The 26,064-nt window shown below is 35.4% G+C and overlaps 1 protein-coding gene across 3 annotated transcripts in view; it reads right to left on the minus strand.

Annotated features, from left to right (window-relative positions):
- Nucleotides 1-24,408, minus strand: part of ETV1 (ETS variant transcription factor 1) — a 91,744-nt gene extending 67,336 nt beyond the window's left edge. Inside the window, exons 1-6 of one of the 3 annotated variants that reach the window (XM_058526464.1) lie at nt 24,114-24,408; nt 23,819-24,015; nt 23,557-23,688; nt 22,661-22,748; nt 21,185-21,232; nt 11,542-11,595 (exon numbers count right to left, since the gene is read on the minus strand). In XM_058526464.1, the coding sequence (XP_058382447.1) occupies nt 11,542-11,595; nt 21,185-21,232; nt 22,661-22,748; nt 23,557-23,601 (235 nt within the window). In that variant the 5' untranslated portion in view covers nt 23,602-23,688; nt 23,819-24,015; nt 24,114-24,408. The other 2 variants (XM_058526472.1, XM_058526481.1) reach the window with 2 other exon arrangements.
- Nucleotides 24,409-26,064: the final 1,656 nt, after the last annotated feature.

Consider the following 26,064-nt stretch of genomic DNA (forward strand, 5'->3'; position numbering starts at 1 on the left):
AAGGGTTTACTTCAATATTATCCACACATCTCGACAGGAATGAGCCATTTTTAACTGAATCTAGTGGCCTTGATAGTATTTGATAGAACTTTTGCTGGCAATTCTATGGCTGGAAGGAAATCTAAGAGCATCTTACGGTTTAGGACTAAATGTCAGTGCTGAAAAGTTCAGGGGCAAGAGGGAAAAGAGGGATATATATTTCTTTCTCATCAAAATTTATCCAGAATTTGGGACTGGTCTGGAGATCTTGATCATAATTAACATGGAAAAGCTAAATAAGAGTAAACTAAGAATTATACATAGATACACTAAAATTGGTAAAAGTAGATAAACAAAAGCCTGGCATAAAGATGTATCAAACTGAATTTATTCCTCATCCAACAAGTATGCATTTGTGCCAGTGAGGTAGCAGAGTTTAAAAGTACATTTTTTAACAAGAAAACTGGAGTGAGAAAAATATTTCTCACTCCAGTGTTACAAATAGAGAATTCAATAAAGAAATGGTCACTAATAAGTATAAGTATGTAGGTTCATATAATATTTAGTTGCTATTTTCTCAACACACAAGTAAAGGCATACAATCTTTCTTCTATTAAAATCAGAGAGAGCCCGATAACCATTTTGGATTTCAGTTTTTCATCTTTAAAACAAGAGTGTTGATATCATTAATCTACAAGGTCTCTTCAAGCTGCAGCTTTGGGATTTTCATGAATATTTACTACTGTTTTGGGAATTCCATCAATACTACTACTACTACTACTACTATCACTACTACTACTGCTGCTGCTGCTACTACTACTACTTACTGCTGCTGCTGCTACTGTCTCAACTGCCCAAATGCTTCTTCTCCCCCAGTGAGGAAAATACACCATGTCTGAGACATTTCTGAGGTCAAAAACTGCACATAAGCAACAGGCAAATACACAGTGTTGTCATAAATCTCTCTCAAATTCTGGATACATGAGAGAAATCTTCAAGGCAGGGATATACAAGCACCGTAACCTAGATGAGAATTGGAATAGTTCCCAAACACCAAGACTTTCCATCTAACTCTCCATAGCTATTAGTTCAAATAAGTTCACAGAACATCTTCCTTGCGACAAATCTCTATTAGAAGTTTCTCTTGGGCCGGCCCCGTGGCTTAGCGGTTAAGTACGCGCGCTCAGCTACTGGCAGCCCGGGTTCGGATCCCGGGCATGCACCGACGCACCACTTGTCCCGCCATGCTGGGGCCGCGTCCCACATACAGCAACTAGAAGGATGTGCAACTATGACATACAACTATCTACTGGGCCTTTGGGGGAAAAAATAAATAAATAAAATTATAAAAAAAAAAAAAAAAGAAGTTTCTCTTGGTCTCTCTCAATCTATCATACCTTGATGAGAAGAATTTTCAAACAATATCAATGTTCTCTATGAAGAACGTTCTTTGTTAGTGACGTAGATTTTTTTTTCAAGAGTAGTAAGTCTTGAAACCTTTATAAGGGAGATGATACTGGCTCTCAGGGAAGCGAGATCTCCAAAGACTAAGCAAGTATGAGCTGGGAATCTGAGCTACGTAATTTTAGTCATCACGTGCCTTGGTTATTTGATAATTTCATGCCCTAGGTTTCTCTCTATATAAAATGGGAGCGATATCAAGTTATTTCAGAGCATTTGTGCTAAATAGAGATTATTGAGAAATGTATTGTGAGATATGAGTATCAAATAATATTTATTAGAGAGCTCTAATCTGATAATTGAGACTTAGCTCTAATGTTACATAAATGCAAACAGCTTTGCATTATCCCTCAAAGGAAAATGAAACACAGGAAAATAAAAGCAGATATTTGCATTAGATTTCAAACAACTTAAGCCACCTGTGCATGAGTATGTTAAAAAAAAAAAAAAAAGATTCTAAATACCCAAGAAGCTATTCATTCAATGCAATTCAGTATTCACTGAATACCCACAACATGTAAATTATACAAAGATAAATAGGACATGATCCATCTTCTGCAAGCCAATTGACATAGTTTTAAAATTGAGATGTATATAGAATCTTAAAAATGAGTATGATCTCAAAAAGCAAAGTAGGTCAATATTCTGTCCATATATTAATTACCATTAGAGTACATAATTTTTATAAAGCTGTAAGATATTCTTCTTAGTCCCCAATCACAGGAATTTAGGCATAGGCTAAAGAGGTGTGAACACAAACAGCCATCCACTGGGAAATTCAGTGGCCACACCTTTCAGCAGAGTGCTTTTTGTGGAAATAAACATAAAATTAAAAAAAAGGAAAAACCTCAGCACATTTCCTTCAGAATGTAATAGATCAGCATCTGAATACACAATGATTATGCATACCCACTGACCCCTATACAATTTCACATCCTTTGACATAGGTTGAAAAAGACTTTATCTATCAGTTACATGCACTTAAGAATGCAAGTTCCATGAGAGCAGAGGTATTTTTCTTGTTTGTCCACCACTGTATCATCAGTGCCTGGATAGAGCGTGGCACATTATAGGCTCAAAACATATTTGTTGAATGAATAAAGTTTTAGAATCTTAAAAACCTACTTAGCATCCTCAGTAACAGTATACAACTGTAGACATACGTATCAATAAATAAGTTAAACTAAAATCTCATAAGTAAATTAAGAATTGTTACACTATTAACATTTATTATTCATATTTTAAATCATAAAAATGAAGATAATGGATATGGCTCACATTTGCAAGAATACAAGCACTCCAATTTTGCAAACAGAAATATGAATACAAGATTTCCCTACAAGAAGACATTACTAAAGGAACAATCACAATTCAAACTTCCTCTACGGGATCTAAAAACCACACCTAACAGGATTGTAAAGCCAAGAACTAGGAGTACCTATGAAACAAACCTCTGAATGGTTTAACAATGTGGCATCTAAAGCAAAATGAACTTCTTTGCTAAACCTTAGATTTAAATAAGATTGAAAGATTGCATACAAAACCATTACACAAAAGTACTTTTTCTTATCTTAAAGTTTAATCAGACATTGTATAAACAGGATTTTTAATCTAGCCATTCCTGATATATTGTCAATAATTGAGTCCTTGAGTTAAGATCTCCCTCAGCTACTGTCAAATGCAAGTAGTGCTTGTTGGGGTATAATTCATTAGATTTAAAAAAGCAACCACATCAAACCAACCATTTTTACTTAGTGAGACACAGCACAAACTCTCATTAGGAGAAAATTCAATAACAGACAGAAGCAAATATGCACTGTGCATCTAAAGTAGATGTTCAATGTTATAAAAGGAAAAAAAGTGGAGAAAATAAGGATAAAAATAAAAACCCATAATAACATCAAACATACAATAAATATACTTTTATGACATAAAAATTCACATCTACTAGTTTAGCTCAGATTATTTCTTCTTTATATGTGAGTTCATGAAATTTACATGTTCTATGAAATGGTGGCCCAAATATGTACTTATTGCCATGATTGCTTTGGCCTTATTTGCAAATACTAATAAATGTTGTGTTTGCTTTTTTATTCATCACTATACATAAGTCTATGTGTATATATTAAAAATACTGGAACAAAGAATATAATATTTGGTTCTGCAAATAATTTCCCACCCTCATCCTTTACCTAAACTTTCCAACAAATACTATTTGGCTCTCAGACTAATAAGTCCAGTTACTGCGTAACAATATACTTATTTAATACTGAGTAAAGTTCAACCAAAGATGGCACAGGTTACTTTTCTCAAAATAATTTGTTACTAACTATAGGCAGGGTGAGTGGAAAGTATTTGTTGACATACTTCCTTTGAGTATGTTTCTGAAGTCAATTTCTAGGATAATTTGTTATAGTAAAGGCAAAAATTAAAGAGGATAAACAAAATAGGAAAGAAAAAGCTAAAAACTTAAGTATATAATTTTAGCTTTCAGCTTAAAGGAACAACAAACACCAGTTTTGGGTTTTTTGGGTTTTTTTTTTTGGTTTTCACCTTAACATTAAGTCTGAACTATCTACCTTAGGAAGAATAAACTGGTGAAACCAAAAATTTTGAAAAGGATCTACTAGAGCAGACTTTATTAAAACTGATGTAATTTTCTTGCTATAAGTAGTCATTTATAATAATTTCTATTTACACTTTATTTCCCTATTAATTTTGTTTTTTCTAAAGTCCACTTTTAAATTCAAGTAAGCATTCACCATATTTAGACATTATCTTTTCTTCTTTTCCTTGAGTGTGGAAAAAGTGTCACAGAATCATATAATGTGGCCTGGTCCTGAGAGATTGTTTATTTCCTTGTCATTTTACCCATAAGTAAAAAAGAGTTAACAGACATGCCCAAGGTGTACGATTTAGATTTTGTTTCTTCTATTGAACTTGACAGATTCCTAGGTTTTTCTAAAACAAAATTTCTTGCAAGATGTAGCTTTTTTCCCACTAGTTTCTATTTTGATTTGAAAAACACATTCCTTGTGAAATAATCAAGCACCAAACTAAAATGTTTGCTTTGCCGAAAAGGTGGCTGCAGCGCTCTACACCGTGACAAGCATAGCACACATATTCACACCAGTGGAAGAGTAGACCACCTGATAACAAGAACCCTTACTGTATGCACTTGGAAAAGGGTGGGGCCACCAATGCTTAGTTCTCTCTGGTCAGCACTGGGAAGATTTGCAGTTTACTAGCTATCTTTCTAAACTAGAATTGATTCAAGTATGACAGGGATCTACAATCAGCAATGAGTTTCTCATAGCTAAAGGTAAGAGAAGATAAGTAGAAAATAGTCTTTGGAATTAGAAAATACAAATACAGTCAGCCCTCTGTATTCACAGTTTCTGCATCTGTGGATTCAACCAGTCGTGGATAGAAAGGTCTACGATGGTTACATCTGTAATGAACATGTACAGACAATTTTTTCTTGTCATTGTTCCCTAAATAATACAGTATAACAACTATTTACATAGCATTTACATTGTATTAGGTATTATAAGTAATCTAGAGATGACTTAAAGTATACATGAGGATGTGCGTAGGTTATATGCAAATACTATGCCATTTATATAAGGGACTTGAGCATCCTTGGACTTTGCTATCTGTGGGAGGGTCCTGGAAACAATCTCCTCATGGATACTGAGTGACAACTGTAACTATAGCAAAGACAATAAAAATTAAGAAACTATTTTAACAATATAAATTTTATATAGATTTTAATTTCCTAGTGTATTTAAATAATAAAATGATAATATATTACATATATAAAAATTTTCAGAAATTGCATCTATTACATAATGAATTGCATATGTGTATGAATAGAAGAGTCCATCGTACAACTTAGTTGCAAAAGACTGATACTGCTCTCTTTATTCTGCAAATAAGTAAATGACAGGATAGGCAAAATGTCTAACCTTGTGTTCCACGGAAGGCCTGCATTAGAATCATCTAACAGCTCGTTAGAAATTTGGGGGCCCAATTTCAGACCTAAAAAGTCAAACTCTCACAGGATAGGGAAGATGAAGCTCCATTTGAACAAGCTTCCCAAAGGATTCTTATTCATACTCAAGCGTGAATCAGACTTCCGGAGTCATAAAATTACATAGCTGGTTACTTTCAGTTAAATAATTAAAACATCCAAAATGTTTATCTATCTGAATAGGGCAACAGACAAAATCTAAAACTGATAAATCAAGAATTTGCAGCACAAGCATATTATTTAGTATGTGAGATAACTAAAAAGGAAAAAAAAAAAGGTTGCCTCTAGAGAATAGGACTGTGTGGAATAGAAAACAATCTTATTTGTGTTTCTTTCCTACTCTATGAATATATTGCTTTGATAAAATATTTAAACAGTGAAAAGTAAAAAAGGAAAAGACAAAAAACAAATCAACAAATCAAAAACAATTGAAACAACAAAAAAACATAAACAACGTAAACTTAAACCTTCAAGAACTAGCTATTGCTTAGATCAGGCAGACTCTCTCGGATGAGGAAGGCAGGAGAAAATTCATCCTTGAATCTGACTACAGTGACATGTTTAAATATGTCTCAAAAAATTTTTAAAAAGAAAACAAAACACAGCAACAAATTCATGTTCTCAAATCCCAGAAATGGAATTCCTTTTTGAATATGTGCTCTCCTTCTGGTAAAAGCCGTCAGAGAAATGAAAAGACAAAGTCTTCCTGGCCAGTTATATCCAAAAATTTAATCAGGCAAGAAAAGTTTTAAAATTAGTAATAAAAAGTAAACTTTTATAAACTACTCACTGTATGTGTAGAAAGAAACAGAATGCTGGAAGGTAGCTTAGGAGAAAGACAGAAAATTAAGAATAAGTCGAACTTTCCAATGCAGGGCAAGTATGTTCATATAAAAGAAATTATTCACTCAGAGTCTGCAAAGACCTATCTGACTTCAGTTTTTTAAGAAGCAGATTTGTAACAGTAATCTGTTAAGGTATTTTTTTTCCCCACTTGGCTACAAAAAAAGAAAGACTGAAAGTGCTATTCTTTAAAAAAAAAATTCCTAAGAAAATGGAGCGTAGCTATGACTTTTATTTACTTGAACAAAGTGTCACCCATGTAATAGTAGCTTTAAACAGTAGAGTCCCCCTACACAGGTCTGTCTTGATTATTTTCAGATGGGTCACTAGTACTGTATCACAAATTTCAGTTAAAGTATAGAAATTTGCAAACTTTTTATATTTACTTTCATAAATATATCAGAAAAGAGTCCAAGTTATTATTCTTTTAATGACATCATTCTAATTGACTTGCACTCCAGCGTACTTTTTGGAGTAGAAGAGAAAGGAGTAGAGTTACAAGGATCTATCCTGCTGGGAATTTTGTATAACCCTGGCTATACCCCTAAGAATGTCCTGGGAGATCATAAAATGTAAAGGTGAACATCAGCTATCATGTGCATCACTACAGAGGAAACAGTGAAAAGAACTAATGTAACGAAATGGAACAAACTAGCTAGAAAAATCATAACTGTAACTTTGTAATGAAGAAATCGAGAGGTTGTAGATTTAAAAAAATTAGTGATATAACTAAATTTAAAGTTTAAGATTTAAAATATAAGATTATTGATGTATTAAATTTAAAACACGTGATTTACAAAAATTCAGTTTATATACAAATTCGTATCTACTTTGGAAAGATATGGCTCATTTACATTCTAAATCCTCTTTAAATCCTCTTTTCTGAAGAGATAAAATTCTGCTTCCTCTGGACTGAAGCATATGTATCCTAAAGTAATTTCTTTTTTCAGCAGAGTATCTGAGTTCTGAAAAGATTTGTTTCTAAGAAACAAACAATTTGTTAGAGCCACGTAATTGTTTCTCTTAGCCTTCATTCATTTCCTAGGATGGGTTTGTAGGGAGTTTTTTGTTTATTTGCTTTCATTTGTTTTTAACGCCCATAAGTGCCTCAAAAGTCAGCATCCTTCAAAGTTAGCAAGCCATAGTGTCACATCATTAGATTACAGACCTGCAATTGAAATATTTTGGAAATAAAAATAAAGAATGCTCAGGAATATTTTTAGAGGGTACCCAAGTGTTACGGTTTAATCTCATTTTTCACAATTTTTGAATGCTCTGTTCACGACTCTTCTACATATATTTATACGTTACAGTCAATCATATGTTCTATAATCCTGTGCTGAGCAGAATTTTGCTGTTCCTTCTCCTAACCTACATTTACCAAAGGACTAAAGCAATAAAAGCAAAAACAGAACCATTTTATTTGATTGAAGTATGTAAGGAAATCTGATTATTCACGTTTGAAAAACTAGACCATAGAATTTATAGACAGGCCACACAAGGGGAATGGAGTTTCTTTCTATTCCTAGAGATAGGATCCCTCTGCCCCACTAAGCATTCCCAGACAAACGAGAATCAAACATTTGTAAAAGGCATTTAAGAGATAATATAACCTTTCATTTCCAATATATGGTAACCTTCTCCATCTAGAAATTCCCTATGCCCTATTCCTCTTTTTAAAAAAATCATTTCCCTCTTGTTTCATCCTCAATGAAGACTGAAATTAACTGGTCACCATCACGTGAACAATAGTCCTTTATGTTAGTGAGAATGTGAAATAAAGCACACCTCCATTTTCTTTTTATTAGACTATTTCAGAGTTATTTTTACCTTTTTTTTATAGGTTTCCTTTATAATGAGGTATTTTATTCACAAGTCCCAGAGCCATATTTGTTAAAATGAAAATATTCACTAACTGAAGTAAAATAAAATTTTAGCATTCTGAAAATGTTTGGCTAAACGTTCATGGTTTCAGCATGTTTTTCCAGAGTGAAATTATGTATATTGCTTTAAGGCATGATCATACGTTTCTACCTTAAAAAAGGAAAGGATTTTGAAAATACTTAGGAGAAAATAAGCACTAAGAAGCTGATTACAATTCTGACGACAGTTTTTCTTATTGTGCTTTTGTAACGTGCAAGGCATACTGAATATGACATGCCTCTAAGAAGTTCAGTTTTATCAACATGTATCTAAAATATTATAATATAATAAATACAAGATACAAGATGCTATAGAGTCTAACTCTGCAGGGTGAATATGGCAAAGAAAAGCTCAAGAGAGATTACAATGTGGTGAAGTTTAAGCTGAGTCTGGAGAAGGAGGTGCACCAGATTGCAAAGCAAAAATAAAAACTTTTATAGCAAAATGAACACGCACAAAGGCAAAGAAGCATCAAACAACTCGCTCTATTTGGAGAACTGAAAAATTAGAAGGGCTCACTCACAGAGAACCAGAGGGGACAGCATGCTGGGATGGCAAGAGTTAAAACTGAAATGGTAGTTAAGGCCGAGGTTATAGAACAATATTCTGTATAGCTAAAGAATTAGGACTTTGTCCTGTAGGAAGTTTAAGGAGAACATTAACAAGGTCAGATGGCTGTGTGTTAATGCCATTGCAGAGAGTGGACTGGAAGGAGGGAAAATTGAAGGCGAGAACACCAATCGAAAGGCTGATTCACAAGTTCAGTCAAGGCAGAATGGGGTGTGAACTAGGGTAATGAAATAGAGATGGAGTAGAGGCCATGAAATTAGGATATATTTGAAAGGTAGAATCAACAACTTAAGCAATTGGAAGCTAATGGTAAAGAACTGGGAGGGATTGAAAATAAATCAAAGGTTTTCAGCTTGGATGGTGCTGCCATCAACTTAGAAAGGCAACAGAAGTAAAAGAGAGATGTTGGTCACGGATAATAATGATTTCAACACTGACCTTGTTGAGTGTGAACTGTCTGTGGGGCATAATGTTGAAGATCAGGGTTGCTGTGTAAATGGTGTTTTATGCCGACACTCAGCTGAGGGCTGAGGGGGTGAATCCAGAGGGGTTTCATTTTCCTAATTTGCACAAGGACCCCAGTGGTGGATCAGGTATTATCTCTAGTGTAGGAGACACAGCAATACAGAACTGTGCTGACCACTACAGCAGCCAATAGCCACGTGTCTAGTTAAATTTAGAGTCACGAAAATTAAAAATGCATTGCTTCAGTCCCATTAGCTACATTTCAAATGCTCAATGACCAATGTGGTTAGTGGCTACAGTATCAAATGGTACAGATATAGATTATTTCCATCATCACAGAAAGTTCTATGGGACACGCTGGCATGGCCTGTGTAAATTAAGGGGAAAGGTTTGGGGACAGGACTCCAGAAAAGAGAAGGAAAGGAAGACGAGTAGAGTGAGAAGGAGTAATCAAAGGAGTAAAAAGATAAAGGAAAAATCATACCACTGTGGACCAAGAGAAGAGAGTTCAAGGAGACGAAATAGTCAAGAATACAAAAAGCTGAAAAGAAGTCAAATAAGAAAAGGAGTAAAAAATTACCTTTAGGTAGCTATTTTACACAGCATTCAGGATACTATTGGAATCATTACCAATTTCTTCAGGTGTAAAAATGACTCAATGAGACTGATTCTCCCACTCAGATGACAGGTTTAGCTTTAGAAAGAACTCAAATGCTCCACAGGAAGGGAAAAGTTGGAAATGTGACCATTCTCTTCCCATACTTGAATGAATAAGGGGGAGGCCTTTCTTAGCCATCCTCCTTAGCTGTTGCCCTTCTGGGAGTTTCTAAGAGTCTCTAACTAAGGTCTATAGCATCGCTGAATAGGTTTCTTGAAATCATATGTCTAATAATTATATTCAGACATCAAACAGCACACAAAATTCTCTTTTCAGATCAACAATCAAACTGATAGAACAGCAGTTACCAGGGGCTGGGGCAGGGAAGTGGGGAGGTATTTTCTGGTAAGTACAGAGTTTCAGTATGGGATGATGGGAAAGTTCTGGAGAGGGATAGTGTTCATGTTTGCACATCAATGTGCCACTGAACTGCACACTTAAATATGATTAAAATGATAAACTGTCTGTTGTGTATATTTTACTACAGTTTAAAAAAAATTTTTAAGTGAAGCTGAACAAAAACATGTAACATGGGAAAGAATCTGCAAGAAACCTCCTCTTACAACCCTTGACACCTGGGAAATTTAAGATACCAAACACAAAACTTAAAAACATTGCTTACAAACATCTGTTACATGAAGTAACATAGGTATTTGTATTAGATTTATGATATTAGGTCTGAAAATAGGGGTTTGGTAAGTTGTAAGGTATTAAGCATCTCTTGTTGCTGTTGATACTGCCTCCTGTGAAAATGTCAATGGTCTGGAAAAATGAAACAAGTTAGAGCTTTTAAAGGTGCTAACAGAACAAATCAGAAACAAAGTTTCCTAATCAAGATTGCATTTATACCTTTTCTTTTACTATTTGCACCTTAGGTCAATAGCTGTAATTAGCTGGTAAAATGGTAAAGCATAAATATCAGAATAAACCCCAAAGCAACTGTGTTTGTACAGGCAAAATGCTCACTCTGCAATTACAGTAGGGCGAGTATCCCATGAATCACTCTTCATGCATTTTCTGACATCAGGCCCTGGAGCAAGGCTCAGGGAAAGAAATACTGAAGGGCTCCTAAGAGAAGCCAATGGCTACTTCCATTTGTGTTAGTGCAACCAGGAAACAGAAAATGAGGCTAAAAATTAAACCAAAGCAGGTAAAAGTTCATGAATGTAAAATAATACAATAAGCCAATGAATATTTGGTCCAGAATTTTTATGTTATACAATAAATAATCTTCTATGGATTTTAACTGACTGTCTCCAGCATCCAGACTTTTCCTTGTGAACATACAGAAAAACTAGAATAAACATTTGCACATTCATGGATCACACACTGTTTCTTCTCCAAGGATATTAAGCAAAAACAGAGAACAAGACCATCTTTTAATCAAATCAGTTTTCCTTAGCTACTATTTGGAGCTCTGCTCTGATCATCAGGGATTCTGCTGATGTCACAATCTGACAAATAAAATCACCTCATGACTGTAAGCTAAAGAGGCACTGACACAATACAAGAACAGACACTGGAAGTGGAGCAAACCAAAGAGAGAGAAGGAAAGAAGGAAACAAGTAAGACAAGGAAAAATTCAAGAGATGAGTCATACTATACTTACAACTTTCAGCCTGATAGTCTGGCACAAACTGCTCATCATTGTCAGGTACCTGAGCTGAAGAAAAAAAAAAATTTTTTTAAATTAAGAGAGAAACTGCCAAGGCATAAGGAATGTCAAGTAAAAGCTTTCAAGTAAGATCTTTTTAGGCTGAGATCAAACCTACTATTATTTGCCAATGAGCTCCTATTTAAAATGGTATTAACAGCAGTACTTGGGAGGGGAAACAGAAGCGATCATTGATGTCAACTGGAAAACATATGTGTCAGAAATACAATGGTGGCAGTTGTAGTCTCTCTGAATTTCACCTGCTAGATGGAAATAAAAAACATGCAAAATAAAAGAAGCTACAGGATTTCTCTTAGCTGTAGTGTTTCTTTTTGCAAGAATAGAATCAAAGGTATTTCAATTCACCCACTGCCAATGTTTAAGCAGCCCATTTAAATTAACTACACAATTCTTTCAAATGATGTGCAGTTATCACACACATCCTTCTGCTTTTTAGAAATGTCTGCTTTTGGTATGTTCGGTCTACTGCAAATTAGACTACCATAATAAAAATGTTTGCCCTAAATTTGGCCAAAATATGCAACAAAGTTTTTTAAATGAAAGCATCGTCATTGAGATTGGTCATTTGATAAAATATTATATTTCGATGATAATGGTCATAATAATAAAAATAATAAACAACAAAAATAAACTCCATCTTCTCACGCAAAATATTTTCCTGGTGGCTATTCAGCACTAACAAAAAGAATGTCACTATTTCATCAGTCCTAATGTCAGAGGACTTCTCTATTTTTAGTAAAGGAAAAAAATATTGAATAGCCAGGACTTAATCCATTTGGCAGCAATCAAAACACACAAGTACACTTTTTCATGTCTAAAATATTTTCATCATGGTTGACTGAGACATCAAAATAACCTATTCCAAATTGACAGAATATTACGAAAACAACTTTTACATGCACACACAAATATGCACTGTGAACACACACATACAAACTACATAAAATAGAAGCTAGGTTACTTTTAATTTGGTAAAAATACCATGAGTTATCATCTTAATTAACTTTAGCTATGATCTAATTAGCTAGCGTTACTTTACCAGTATTATCTAATACTGAAACTTTTTACCTAATCAAGTCATATTAAAACAGAGGTCAATTAATTTTTAAAAAAGAGTCTATTTTGTATGGGGAATGCTTATTAAAATAATCAATCTCTATTGAAAAAGTGTTGGGTTGATAACTGAATGAGTTAAGAAAAATTCTATATAAAAAGAAATTCTACAGCCGGCCCCGTGGCTTAGTGGTTAAGTGCGTGCGCTCCACTACTGGCAGCCAGGGTTCGGATCCCAGGTGCGCACCGACGCACCGCTTCTCCGGCCATGCTGAGGCCGCGTCCCACATACAGCAACTAGAAGGATGTGCAACTATGACATACAACTCTCTACTGGGGCTTTGGGGAAAAAAAGGAGGCGAATTGGCAATAGATGTTAGCTCAGAGCCAGTCTTCCTCAGCAAAAAGAGGAGGATTAGCATGGATGTTAGCTCAGGGCTGATCTTTCTCACAAAAAAAAAAAAAAAAGAAATTCTGTGTTAAAAATTCCATATAAAAAAGAAACATAACATATATAGAATTCAAGTTTCTTTTAATCAGTTTATTCAATAGTATTTTTAAAAATAGAAATATTTGGCTGAATAAAGTTTGTTACATTATTCACAGCATAACCTTGCCTATTATCAAAATATATGCAGTTTGACATTGATTCTAACAACTTTATTCTGTACACTAATACTAAATTTTATTAAAGACAAACTCCATTCTCTGCCATCAAATGAAACCAAAAAAATTAAGAATGTTTTTCCAAATTATAACCAATGCCTATTTGATCAGCCTATACTGGAAGAAGAGGTTTTTTTTTTTCTTCATATTCCACTAACATCTGATATTAGTTACCACGGGTAACTAAAGTCATGCAAACTGCAGACCATAGTTCTGACTTACTAGCTGTGTAAACTGTGTAACATTATTTAACCTCTTTGAACTCCATTTACATATCAGTTTAACAGTGATAATACAGGCTTTTTGTAAACATTAAATGAAACAATCTAAACATAATGCCAGACACAATGCCAGATACTCAAGAAATGTTACTTATTTTCTTTCCAAATCTCCACCACCCACCCATTTTTTTCAAATCACACACAAAAAACTACTTCAATCATTACAATGTAAATTTGAAATTTTTACTTCTAATGAATTATATCGGAGACGAATAAAAACAACAGCTAAAATGTGTGCATTAGCATTCTCTTAGCTACAAACTTTTTTTTGACATTGCAGTCAGCTTGGTTTTTCTCATAGACTCACAAATTATAAGTGGAGGAGTACCCTTTAAAGTAAATCTTCATAACAAAAAAATTACAAAAATGTTTTTAATAAATAACAGCGGGTTGACAATCAAATACTTCACATTTTTTCTATCATATCCACATGTTTTGCTTTTCCTTCTAAATTAACAGCTAAACAGATATAACTATTGAGATGCAAAATTGTCAACCACAGCAATTACTATGCTTTTAAAAAGCTAGCATTTACAGGAATCTAATAAAAATGTAATATCTCATTACAGGAATAGTTAAAAATAGCTGGTAAGTAACAAAAATATATTTGTAACTGAATATGCTGGTATGAATGTCCTAAAGATCACAGACTTCTTTTTTTTCTTACTATCATAAGACAAAGTTGCAACTCCATGATCTATATCACTGCAAGTAAGGCATAAAAATCTCTGATGGATAAGTGGTGTGTGTTGCGCTATGGGCAGAAGACAAAGGCAAAACTTTAGAAGCAGAAGAAACCAAAAGTTATACCTACAAATATACACAAAATAGCTGCAAACTAACAATTTATAAAAAACAATAAGAATAAGAATATTCTTATTTAAGAATATAAGAATTGCTATAAGAATTGCTATTTCTGTTCTAACTCCTTAACATCCTGAATAAATACTTCACACTTATGCCTGAACATATTACAGAATTTTAACAAAAAACATATGACTCACTTTTTCACAGAAGCTAATCTTAAGAAACTGAATAGACCAAATGAAGCAGCATGCTACTTAAATAGACAAAGGCTTAAGTCTCCTTCTCATTTCAAGTTAGAGTAAAGGAAAGCAGTTAACGAAAAACACAAGTTGGATCTGGGCAAGGAAAATATGACACAGTATTGCCACACTCGGATCACAGATTTCCTTTTTTCCCTCAATTCACGGGAATTCTGTGAAGTAGCAAAATACAGCTGCCTGAAAATTTGCGGCAAGTCATCCCAACTCCAAAGTGGAAAATTAACAATAGAGGCCAACCTAAAAAAAAAGTGGTTCTTTACTACTATCTATTATAAACTATGCTTGGAATAATCACCTTTGGGGAAGGAAAATGTTTCCCCACACTACGTAATTAAAGAGGAAGGGGAAGAATAAGAAAGGAGAAGGAGAGAAAGCATATACCAAAAGACCAATAAAAGGCTTTCAAGAAGATGAAGCATGTGGATTTTATTGGTAATAGCTGGAGTGGCTCTATCAGTTCATTGCACATTAATAGACAAGTTGCCATCAAGTCTCAGGACTTCGGCTTTAAAAGGCTAGTATCTGCACTCTCAGCTATTTGCTTTACCTAGATTATTATCCAAAGTTGTTTTTTTCTCCTCTCTTTCTTTTTACTACATAGCAATCCATATTATGAGAAAGAAACTCATGAAAATATTAATCATGATCTAGATGTCACAGAATCACTAACCCTCATTTTTAATTTTAATATACTCGCTTAACTAACATTTCCTTGGAGTTGGGCAATTTTTAAAAAGAGTTTGCCTTTATTTTATGCTTATTTTACACTTTCAAATAAAATAATAATCATTACCTAAGAAAAGGTAAGTGTTTAAATACTTTCCAAAGTTGGCTGCAGGCAAGCAAAAACCCCCTCTTTCTTACAAACTAGGCGCCTGTTGAGTTTTCTTTTAAAGCTAGGAAAAAAGTGTAAAAATTACAAATGAAACAAATGTCAAGTATAAAAGGGGTTAATATTTAATTAAAACCAGTTCTATCCACTGTAACAATGACCTGGAGCCAAACAAGGCGGAAGATGTATGAGTCATTCTTTCTGCCCGTGAATGAGACAGCTGATCTCCTCAGCAATTCCTCCAGACAAGCAGGCAAGACTGGAGTTTTGCCTCCATTCACAAAAACACAGTCCAGCATGAGCCATGTGGCCCAACCGCAATCTTTTCATGTCACACCCTTCCAGAGAGCTAAAGCAAGTCAACTCGAACTTGCAAGATAAACACACCAACTTTATTGCTCTATCTCAAATACAGCTCAGATCCATTAAGGTCCACATTTAAATAAATGACAAGTTTACAAAATTAAATCCATATCTATTTATACATATTTAACCCATCCTGCTTTACAGGAACTTGTCACAGAAACTTGAATGTACAAAGCTAAGAGGGAAGAAAGGAAAATGGGAAAGAAAAGAGGATGGAAGGAAAGAAGGAAGAAACGAAGGTAGGAAGGAAGGGGAAAAACCATTAAAGAAATGCCTTATTTTTCTTGCCTCGTATTCAGATTTTCTCTATCCCAAGATTATAGTAGATTATTGCTGAACTTGGTGGCATTTCACTTTGAATTTACAGAGTTAGAAACAAGCTTCTCTGAAGAAATTTAAATTTTATTTTAAATAAAAGTAAAACAACAAGAAAATCAATCTTTGCACAGTGGTATTCTGTTTAATCCTAAAATGAAGCTTCAGGCCATGGAACAAAATAATCACGAGGCCACTAAGCCTGGTTTTATACCACATCCGCTTTTAACATTAAAACGATTATACCAATGTATAAGCATTAATTAATGCAGAAGTATAAACATACTTAAACATACAAGAAAGGGAACTATTTCCCCATGACAGAAACATCTTTAATACTTGATAAAGACATCCTTTCTATATACTCTGTAAGAAAGAAATCAGTAAGTTTCAGTTGTCTTTAGTCTCAAACCAGCTTCAATTCCTAACTCTCAACTGACCTATATAGTGACTTGAAAACTTACGGGTAGCTCAGAGCTGTTGTTTTCTAGCCAAATATTTTCCCCAATGCTACAGAGGGCTGACTTTATTATTATTATTATTTTAATCTGAAGATTGTACAAAGGTCAAAGGGGATAAAGTTATATTGTGAAATTCAAGAAAAGTAAACATTTCCTGCAACTGAACTAGAAAATCCCAGCGATGTATTTCAGTAACATTGATTAGAACCTCTGAAAAAACTCTCTATAGGTTACACCGAATCCAAATTTTATTTTTAACAAACTTTTGTGTTTTGCAAATAGACGCTAGATGAAAAGGCATTTATATAATCCAATGAATAATTAAAAATATAATACATTTACTCCACATATCTTTTAATCAAGTCCAAATGAGAAGTCTTTCATATTTTAGAGTATTTCATGGTACAACAAAAAGAGGGGTAGTAGTCCTCCCGTCCCCCATACGAAATGACTCTTGCTCAATTCTAAAAGATAGTATGAACTTCTGTAATCTAATGCTTAATTCTCAATTCCTTTTTTCTGTAAACCACATAAAATAATGTAGTTTTTAAAGCTTTTATTCCTTTCTGGATCACATAAAAACGAAAAAACATTTATGAGCACGTATCCAATTTATGTTCCATTTTAAAAAGAAACCGTATAATTTTTGAAAAATAAAAATGACTGCATTATGACTATTGTGTATTGTGGATGACATTATGGACAGAAAGTAACAATAGCACATATCATTTAAGGAACTTCATAATAAATGATTTTGAATATAAGTTTAGTGTCAGGCACTGAAGTGAATTGAGGAGATACAAGGACATCTCTACTTTTAAGTAAACCCGACCATTATTTGAAGGTCACATAAAACAAAAGAAAAAAAAAAATCCTGATCTGCATGAGGTAATAACTTTTGGTGCAGAAAGGTTATTCTTGGAGATAAAACTTTGACTCAAGTGTGGTGGCAGCAAGAAACTTTACTATACTACCACTGAAAAATATTTTACCCTGATGGCAGCGAATCACTGTTGACTTTTTTCCTTAGTTTTACTGTTGAAAGCGAAATGCACGCACATCTAGACTCACATAAAAAAATAAGGTTCAAAAGTGGGTTCAAAAGTTGCTATGTATTTACATTAGATACATATGAAATTTATTATTTCTCTTTAAGTGTGTTGGTAAGCTTTAATAAGCAACTTTAGAAAAGTGCAATCCTTTTTAAACTCAATTTTACATCCTTCTATTTCTGTCCCCCCACACACAAATGGGTCATTTTAACTATGAATTTCCAGGACACCATTCACTAAAGCACCACTTAAACCAGGTTGTTAAGAATAAGACATTATCCTGATGTTGATGGGATTGATATTTGAACTCATTATTTCATGGGATCAAATAATTGAAATTGCCTTTCTGTCAGTAGCAATCTAATTCAAAAGACAAAGAATCAATAAAGAATTGTACATGGCAAAATTACAATATAGAGTAGCTATGGCAAAATTTAAAATAGGCACATTCTCTAATTTTTTTTTTAGCTGCTACTGTGGTCACTGAAAACATTACCTTTTTAATTTTCTTCAGAATGAGAAGTGATTATTTGAAATTGTGGTATATATGTTAAAAACCTTTAAATTGCAATGTTAGTATTTGGAGAGTGATACTAATATAAAGTTAAATTCTTCACAAATATATTTTTGATCTCTGTTTGGAAATTAATTTTTTGGGAGAATGGCAGTATATCTTTAGTGAGGACTTCTGTGAAGTGAAAATACTAGTTCCAATCCCACCCTCAAATGGTCCTGCCTCACCTATTCCAATTTCTCCATAAACATAAAACACATTTCATAATCCATAATAATTTACCTATGACTGATCCTTATGTTGCACTTTGGGTCTAATTTATAAAAATTCTTATAGGAAAAAACCAATTAAACATGTTAGGATATATCATTTTCCAAGTATTGGGACTTTGATAAATTTTTTAAAAATATGATTTTTATATGACGCATTACAACTAACTTGATTCTCATGTCTACTAAGATTTTTAGACCTGTTTAACTTCCCAGTGGGATTCTAACTCATGGGAGAAACTTGGCCAATTGCCAATGATCTTTTTTAAAAGGGTCAAGATGCCTTAAAATTCCATGGTCACTTCTTGGCTACAAAGCATTATGAAAAGAAATATGTAAACGGTTCAGAGTCTGCCAATTTGGCAATGTTTTAATTTCTGGATGTCCAGAAGGACATAAATGGACAAATCTAGCTACGAATAAACTAGTGTAATTTTGAGATCTCTTCTTAGCTAATATTGTCCAAGACATGGGATAAGTCAAGTTAAAATGCTAATGCAAATAATGTAATTATATGTAATTGCTAAAAATAAAAATAAATGTGCAGTCTATTAACAAATAGTAAAAAAACTCTTCTCACTATTAGACTTAAAAAATCATACTAACAACTTTGTGCTTATATCATGATAGGGTAAATTCATGTAAATTATTTTGAAAAATGTTTAAATTATTCTAAAATGCAATCTTATCCATAGTTTATAAATAGGATCCCACCTGGGTCTTCAGTAAAACACTCCGAGGATTAATTCCTGAACTTATTTAAGATTATGAATTCTTTTCTAAGTAAAAGTCCATGTTCCTCCAAACACATCAGTCATTTTCTAGGTTTATTTTCTATAAAGCAAAATCTTCAGATTTGATTTACAGGTATGGTAATAACCATGGGTAAGAATATTCAGCGAAGAGTTTTGAAAGATAAACTGGGATAAATTATTCAAATCACTTATCCGAGCGACAAAGAAACAAAACAAGTCAAAAGTAAAAAACTGTATTGAAACTGATTATAAAATGGTAAGAGTCTGTCACAGATTCCACATTTTAAAATTCCAGGAACAGAGTTGCTATGCACATTCAAAATCTGCCAGCAAGTGCACTGATTTGGAATCAATGAGACTTAAACATCTCAAGAACCAACAAACCTTCCAGAACAATTAAAATAGATATTTTAAGTTATCTTGGAGAAGCGAATAAATTCCCTCATAAATGTAATCTTCTCACAACCTTCAACTTTGCAAAAGTAACAGATGAAAAGTTAATGCAAGAACCTCTGTGCAAATTTTTCTTGAAAAAGTTACATTTGAATATATGGCTTATGTTGCAATAATAAGTAACCTATTGCAATAAGTTTCATTTACAGAGACAAGCAAAATGACCTTTAAATGTAACTAAAACTTTCATTAATACTTACCTTTCATTAACATACAAATACAATCACCCTTTCAAAGGGCTACTAGGAAAGCTATTTAACTGAAGATTCATAAAGATTGCAAAAGCTCTTTGGAGAACTAGAATATCACCAAAACAAAGAAACTTATTTTACATGCTAACAGCAACTTGAGCAACTGCAACAAGACCACGGATAAAACACAGCAGTCTGCCTCAAAGTAGAACAGCAACACTTGGGTTCCACTTAAAGAGACCCTCTCTCTCCTTTCAACCACCTTAAAAATCTATTCCAAAAACTGCACGTTTCCCATATAATATAAAGACAGAAATAATACAATTACACTCAGTGCTTAATATCTACAGTTTTCTCTTTGTGTTTCCCACAAAACACATCATAGGATAAAATTAATATTTCACATTTATTATGACAAATACACAAGAAAAATTTCAAATTACGGACGCTAACAAAAGTCCCTCATCATTAGGCATTTCTCAAGTTGTATAAAGCTATACCGAAGCAATATCTCATTGTTCCTATAAAATAAAGTTTCACGCAATAAAAGATACAATAGATTGCAACACAAAATTTTATCCAATAGTAATCAAAAATCAAAACAATGCCTTCTAAATGTCTCCTTGCTATATTAAATAAATCCTAAAAAAATGACATAATAGCAAAGATCAATTTCAATAAACATCACATAATAGCAACAAATAGAAAACATTTTTAAAATCCTCAAAGCCCCCAAAGATTTGTTTTAAAGCCACCGATTTCCTATGCATTGGATACACACCTAACGTTCTGTGTTGTGAACAAGGTGGAAAGAAGACACTTGCACTTAAATCTTGAAGCATCCCGTCCTGATGAACCCAGAGAAACTAATTTCTGCCATCAGAAAAGTCCTCCACCAGAACACCAAATAATGATATGCGCTGCTCTAAAGGAAACAGCAAGCCGGGTTCTGGCTCTAGGAGGTCTCTCGAGGTACAATAATATAAACCTGATCAATTGCAATTAAAATCTGAACAGAGGCTTAGAACTTGAAGTCTTGGTGCATTAGTTCTTGCCAAAAGCAGATGTGATTGTGAGCTGGAAGCAATTTCTCCTGGTAATTTGTGATGATACTGGGTAGTGCAGCCCCAGATTCCCCAAAGACAAACTCATCAGAGGCTCTAATGTATGCATGACACATGAGGTGGCTCTTTTAGAGCTCAATTAATTGGGCTGAACATTAAGACAGCAAGTTCAGGACTTTTTTTTTTCTCTTCTAGAGTTGCTTTTCCCCTCCCTTTAAAGCAATTTTTTTTGCCTTACCTTCTGCAAGCCATGTTTCCTGTAATTGACTTAGATCTTGAAAGAGTTCTAAAAAACAAGTCAAAGACATAAACAAAAGATTTGCAAACCTTTAGGCTCCATTAAATGGAAATGTTTGTCATGAAATTGGTATTAAATATCAACTTAATTTGGGGAGGGGGGTCAACATAAAAAGAAAATAGGGTTCATAACTTAATTATCTCAACAATCCTGCCCGTTCTGATGGCTATTAAGCAACACTTCTTTAAGAAATTGTTTTAGTCAACTAAATAATAAAGTCAATATCTGTTTTTTTTCCCCTGTTTAACAAATAGCTCAGTACATAAGCTCAGGGATAGCAGACACACATATACTAGGATTCACAAAAAGGCTGAGGTGAAGGTGTGTCTATCCATGGAAACCTTTCTTAAATATATTCAACTCTTGCTAAAATAGTAGTAGAGGAAAGATTAAAAAGACTGAAAAATAGTTTATTTATATCTTCTGAATCTTATGTACAAGATGTAACAATACATGGTATAATACTCAAAGTACTGTATATTTTCAGGTTCAATGCCTCAAAACTAAAAGGGACAACTTTTAAATACAAGATTTTAGAGAAAAAATTCCACTATAGGTAGACAAAAGGTTTACAAAAGTCAGAGAGAGAATGCCCTGGTACCTGTTTATTATCAAGTCCAAAAGTGTGTGTTCTGTCATAGTGGGGAGGGAGAGGGGTGTCTAGTAAGTACGAAGATTTGAGGAAGTTTCAGAATTCAATATACCTAATCTAAAGGGCAAACTGAGCCTTGATAATTAAATCTAAGTATATTAAGTTTATTATGAATGCTCCCATATGGCTGGAATAATTTATAATACATTGACCTCCTACCAACAGTTCATAAAAAGAATCTGCAACCTAATTTCCCAAATAGGTATTATAATTATTAATTAGGCTTTAATTATGATTCGGTGAATACTTTAAGGCCTGTAAAAAAAATATTAGGACCTCACGATGTAGTCATCAAAATCATCCATGAAAAATTTGATAATAGTGTATAGTTTTAGTGTCAGAGGGATGGGAAATCAAACAATCACTTATATTGTTTAACTTCTAATAAAGTAGAAAGGAGAAATTAAGCAGTGTACATAGCTGCTTATTTGTTCCACTGTGTTGGATATTTTTAAGTTGTTACCTTAGTGTTTGGGATTAGTTATATGCCATATAGACAAGGGTATTTAAACACAAAAGAATGATTAAAAGAAGGATGTCAACTGTTAAGTTTTTATTTCCTCCTTTCATTAGTTTCTGACAGGGCCATAAAATATCCTCCAATGCAAACCGTCACAATATGTTAACTGCTCCAAGTAAAAGTCTTAGTTAGATGCAGTAATTTGAAAGTTTATTATTTTCAAGCTAAGACTGAAGTACTCCTCTTCTTTAGCAGGGTGGAGAGTATAGGTAGAGGGGGAATTCAGCCCAAAATCAAACCTCACCTTCTGAATCATGAGCCAGATCTCTGTTAATGAATTTTCTTTTCCTGACATTTGTTGGTTTCTCGTTACAATTTCTCCCACGCTGATTCTACAAAAGGAAAGATAAAATCCTTTAGAAAAATGTAAACCTTAGATGTCACAAACAAAAAAACGCATGCATACATAGTCTACTGAATCCTCTTTCTAAATAGAAAAATAAAAGTCCAGAGTATCAACTCGAATATTCATTTTCTGCGTTCATTTGACAGTGAAAGCTTATGCTGAGAATTCAACAGCCAGGGAGAGTTGCTTCCCAGTGCCGATCGTAACACACTATTATTTATCAGTCATATATTCATGGTATCTCAGCATCAAAACAACATTAAGCAATTGCACTTAAAGTCGTTTTTAGGCTGGATCAAAGCTAGATTAAAATACAGTGAATTTTATTCTCTGATACCTCCCTCCAAAAAAAAACAACCAAAAAGAGAGTGGTGAAATAAAAAATAGAAGAGGGAAAATGAGAAAAAAAATAAAGAAACAAAAACAGCCCTTGTAAACAAAAAGTGTCAGCATTTGTCTCAACTCCATTCTTTTCAATGTGGCAGACAAACCCAGCCAAAAACTTTGAGTGCAGCAGCTGCTGCTGCCCTCCATCTCCTCTTCCACTCATCTTGGGCACTTTAATCAGAAAAAGGGGTCTTAAAAACAAAACTATGCCTTATCCAAATCACTGAAAGGTAAGCTCATTTTGAAGATTGGGCTTCTAGAAGCAGAGTCGCCCTACAGTGGCAACAAAGCAGATAAAGTATCTGCAATCCCAACCCCCTTGCCCCCCTCCCTTCTCATTCTCTTCCTCCCCCCCTCCCCCTTCGGAGTCAAGTTTATAAACAGCAACTTTCGAACTGATCACTCACATTGGTGACCATGTAAGGCACTTGCTGGTCATAAAATCCATCCATTCTGCTGCTCTTCGCAAATCCCAGCTCAGTATTTTATATTTCGAGCATTTAGCTGGAGATTTCCTCGGGATCTGGGCTTCTATCAACCTAGAGGGGAACAAGATGGCTTTTAGGCTAAAAAAAAAAAATCATGAATGAAGCTCTTGAATTTGCATAGCTAATTACCCTCCGACGGTCCCATTCACAAAAATAACCCTCCCTACACCGCCTCCTTCACCTGGATCCAAAGAGAGCCAAGAGAGTTCACAATTTACATATTTTCGGCAGTAGCAAAAATCCGAACAAGAGGCGATGTATTTATTTACACTCTCGATGTTTCCCTGCGCGGTCGATGTACCCCGGGCAGCTCTGATTCGCAAACGTGTGCAAAACTAGCAATGGCGATCAACGAGACTTGCTTTGCACCTAACGGGACTAAAGAGACGGAGACACCTCTTTCATAAGGATAGTTTTTGCAACCCACAACCATGCAATTATCTGGAGAGACACAAAAAGTTGTTGGAGAGACCCACCTGAAGGCCACGCTAGGCGAACGGCTGCAAAAAATTCCCTCTAAATTTAATAAAAACATTAATTATTGCCCAGCACTTCCCCTTGGAAGCCGAAAGCGCCTCTGACAGAGCTCAATTCGGTGGTTTTTCCTCTACTTCTCCTCCAGGGGCCTCCAATCCAAACTGATGGATCGCTGCCTCCCATTGGCTCCGCGTCTCTTTCACAAGATCAGATTTCGGGCTGTCAATCAGGCGGCTTGCTGCCCCTTCTCCTGGATCTCCCGCGCCCCTCTGCCCAAAGCGGGTGCTCCGCTGCCTGGAAATGCCACAGAAGAAATCGACTGCCTTCCTAACCCACTGCTTACTGTTAAGGCGCCCGGGGAGACTGAAGCCATGTGCATCGAGTCGCCAGTTCTCCTTACTGGTGTGTCTGGTCCACTATTGGGCTGATTTCCTAAAGCACTTTTGTTCGGCTCAGGTATAGACTTTGAAGTGCGATCCACTAAGCCTGTGCCTCCTTACTCCCCCGCCTCCCCTCCCTCAGGATCTGCAGCCCCCCTACTTTTAACCTAAGGGGCACGCCTCGATCTATAGCCTCGTTCCCACCAAGCTTTTGGCTCAAGTTCTTTTCCCGTTTTTCAACACTCACCACCACCATTATGGTCAAAAACTTTTTTTTTTAACGGCCATCCTCAAGTAAAACAAGATCCTATCTTTCACGGGACAGTAAAATAAAAAATCCATGGGGAAAGCACCTGGGAGAAGCAGAGGAATTGCTTGTTAGGAGGGGCTGCGTTGGGAGGGAAAATGGGAGGACTACAGAGCAATTGAGGTGAGAAAAACTATAAAAATCAAATCCGTCCCACGTGGGACAGGGTGCTTGCAGTCCACTGTAGAGGTGGGGAGGAGCAGGGAGGGAATGGAGTGGCTCGGATATCCTAGGGACCCGCAGGTTTCCTGAGCTTTTGTTATGTATACACGGAGGCAGAGGGTGTCACTTACTGTACTCGAGGCTTTCACTTCCTCTCCAGCTTTTAAACCTCCAGAGTCCGGAGTTGGGAGCGAGCGGGGAGGGGGCTCGGGTTTCAGGGACAATGACTGGGACATTAAAAAGTGAGGGCTGCAACTCTGAAACCACTTGCCCTGACCCTTCTATGGGGCTTGGAGCTGTAGTCACTTAAGAAGCCTCAGCTCAACAGGGGATGGGAGGCCGCAGGGATGGGACCAGGGACTCAGCGGTGTTGAAATTCACTTGTGATCCTGGTGACGACCAGTGCGCGAGACCAAAGGACGTTTCCGGCAGCTGTTGCACTCGTTGGGAAACGTGCTGCAGTTCTCAATTTCTATTTGAAAGTTTCCTTCCTTAAATGGAACGTTGAGGAGACGCAGGAGTGTGAGCGCACAAAACTCAATTCCGGATCCATGTAGGGAACCATGAGCGAACAGATCTACGTCAAAAGAAATTTTTTAAATAAATAAAAAACTTATTACTGGGGAAACACCCAATTACTGTGGACAGTAAGGACACACACTGCGCATTCCCTGAAACTACTAAATCAGAGTAGCCGGTGCTAACGCGCGCACCTACAAGCATTTTGAGCGGGAACTGCACTTTAACCCCGGCCAGAGAGTGGTTCCGAGCGCAGCCTGGGCCTGGAGGCTAGGATTGTGAGGTTCTGGGTACTTTCTGAGGGTGCAGTCAGGCGGTGAGCCAATAGCAAGGGTGTCCCGCCGCCCAGCACTCCCGGGATAACCCAGCCCCAGTAATCTGAGCAACAGTTTCCAAAGACCTTCTCTGCGGCCGGAGCCTGACGGGTATCCAGGGCAACCGGGAGGGGGCGGAGCTTCGGGTTAGGTCCCCGCGAGGTTCTCGCCGCAGCCAATAACGTACCGTATATTCCCAGCCCATTGTTGTTTATTGCTGACCCCGCAGCGCTCCGCTAGGAGATTGGCCGTTTGGGGAAGGGGGCGG

The sequence above is a fragment of the Diceros bicornis genome, chromosome 3 (genome assembly GCF_020826845.1).
Source record: "Diceros bicornis minor isolate mBicDic1 chromosome 3, mDicBic1.mat.cur, whole genome shotgun sequence".
Lineage (NCBI taxonomy): Eukaryota > Metazoa > Chordata > Mammalia > Perissodactyla > Rhinocerotidae > Diceros > Diceros bicornis.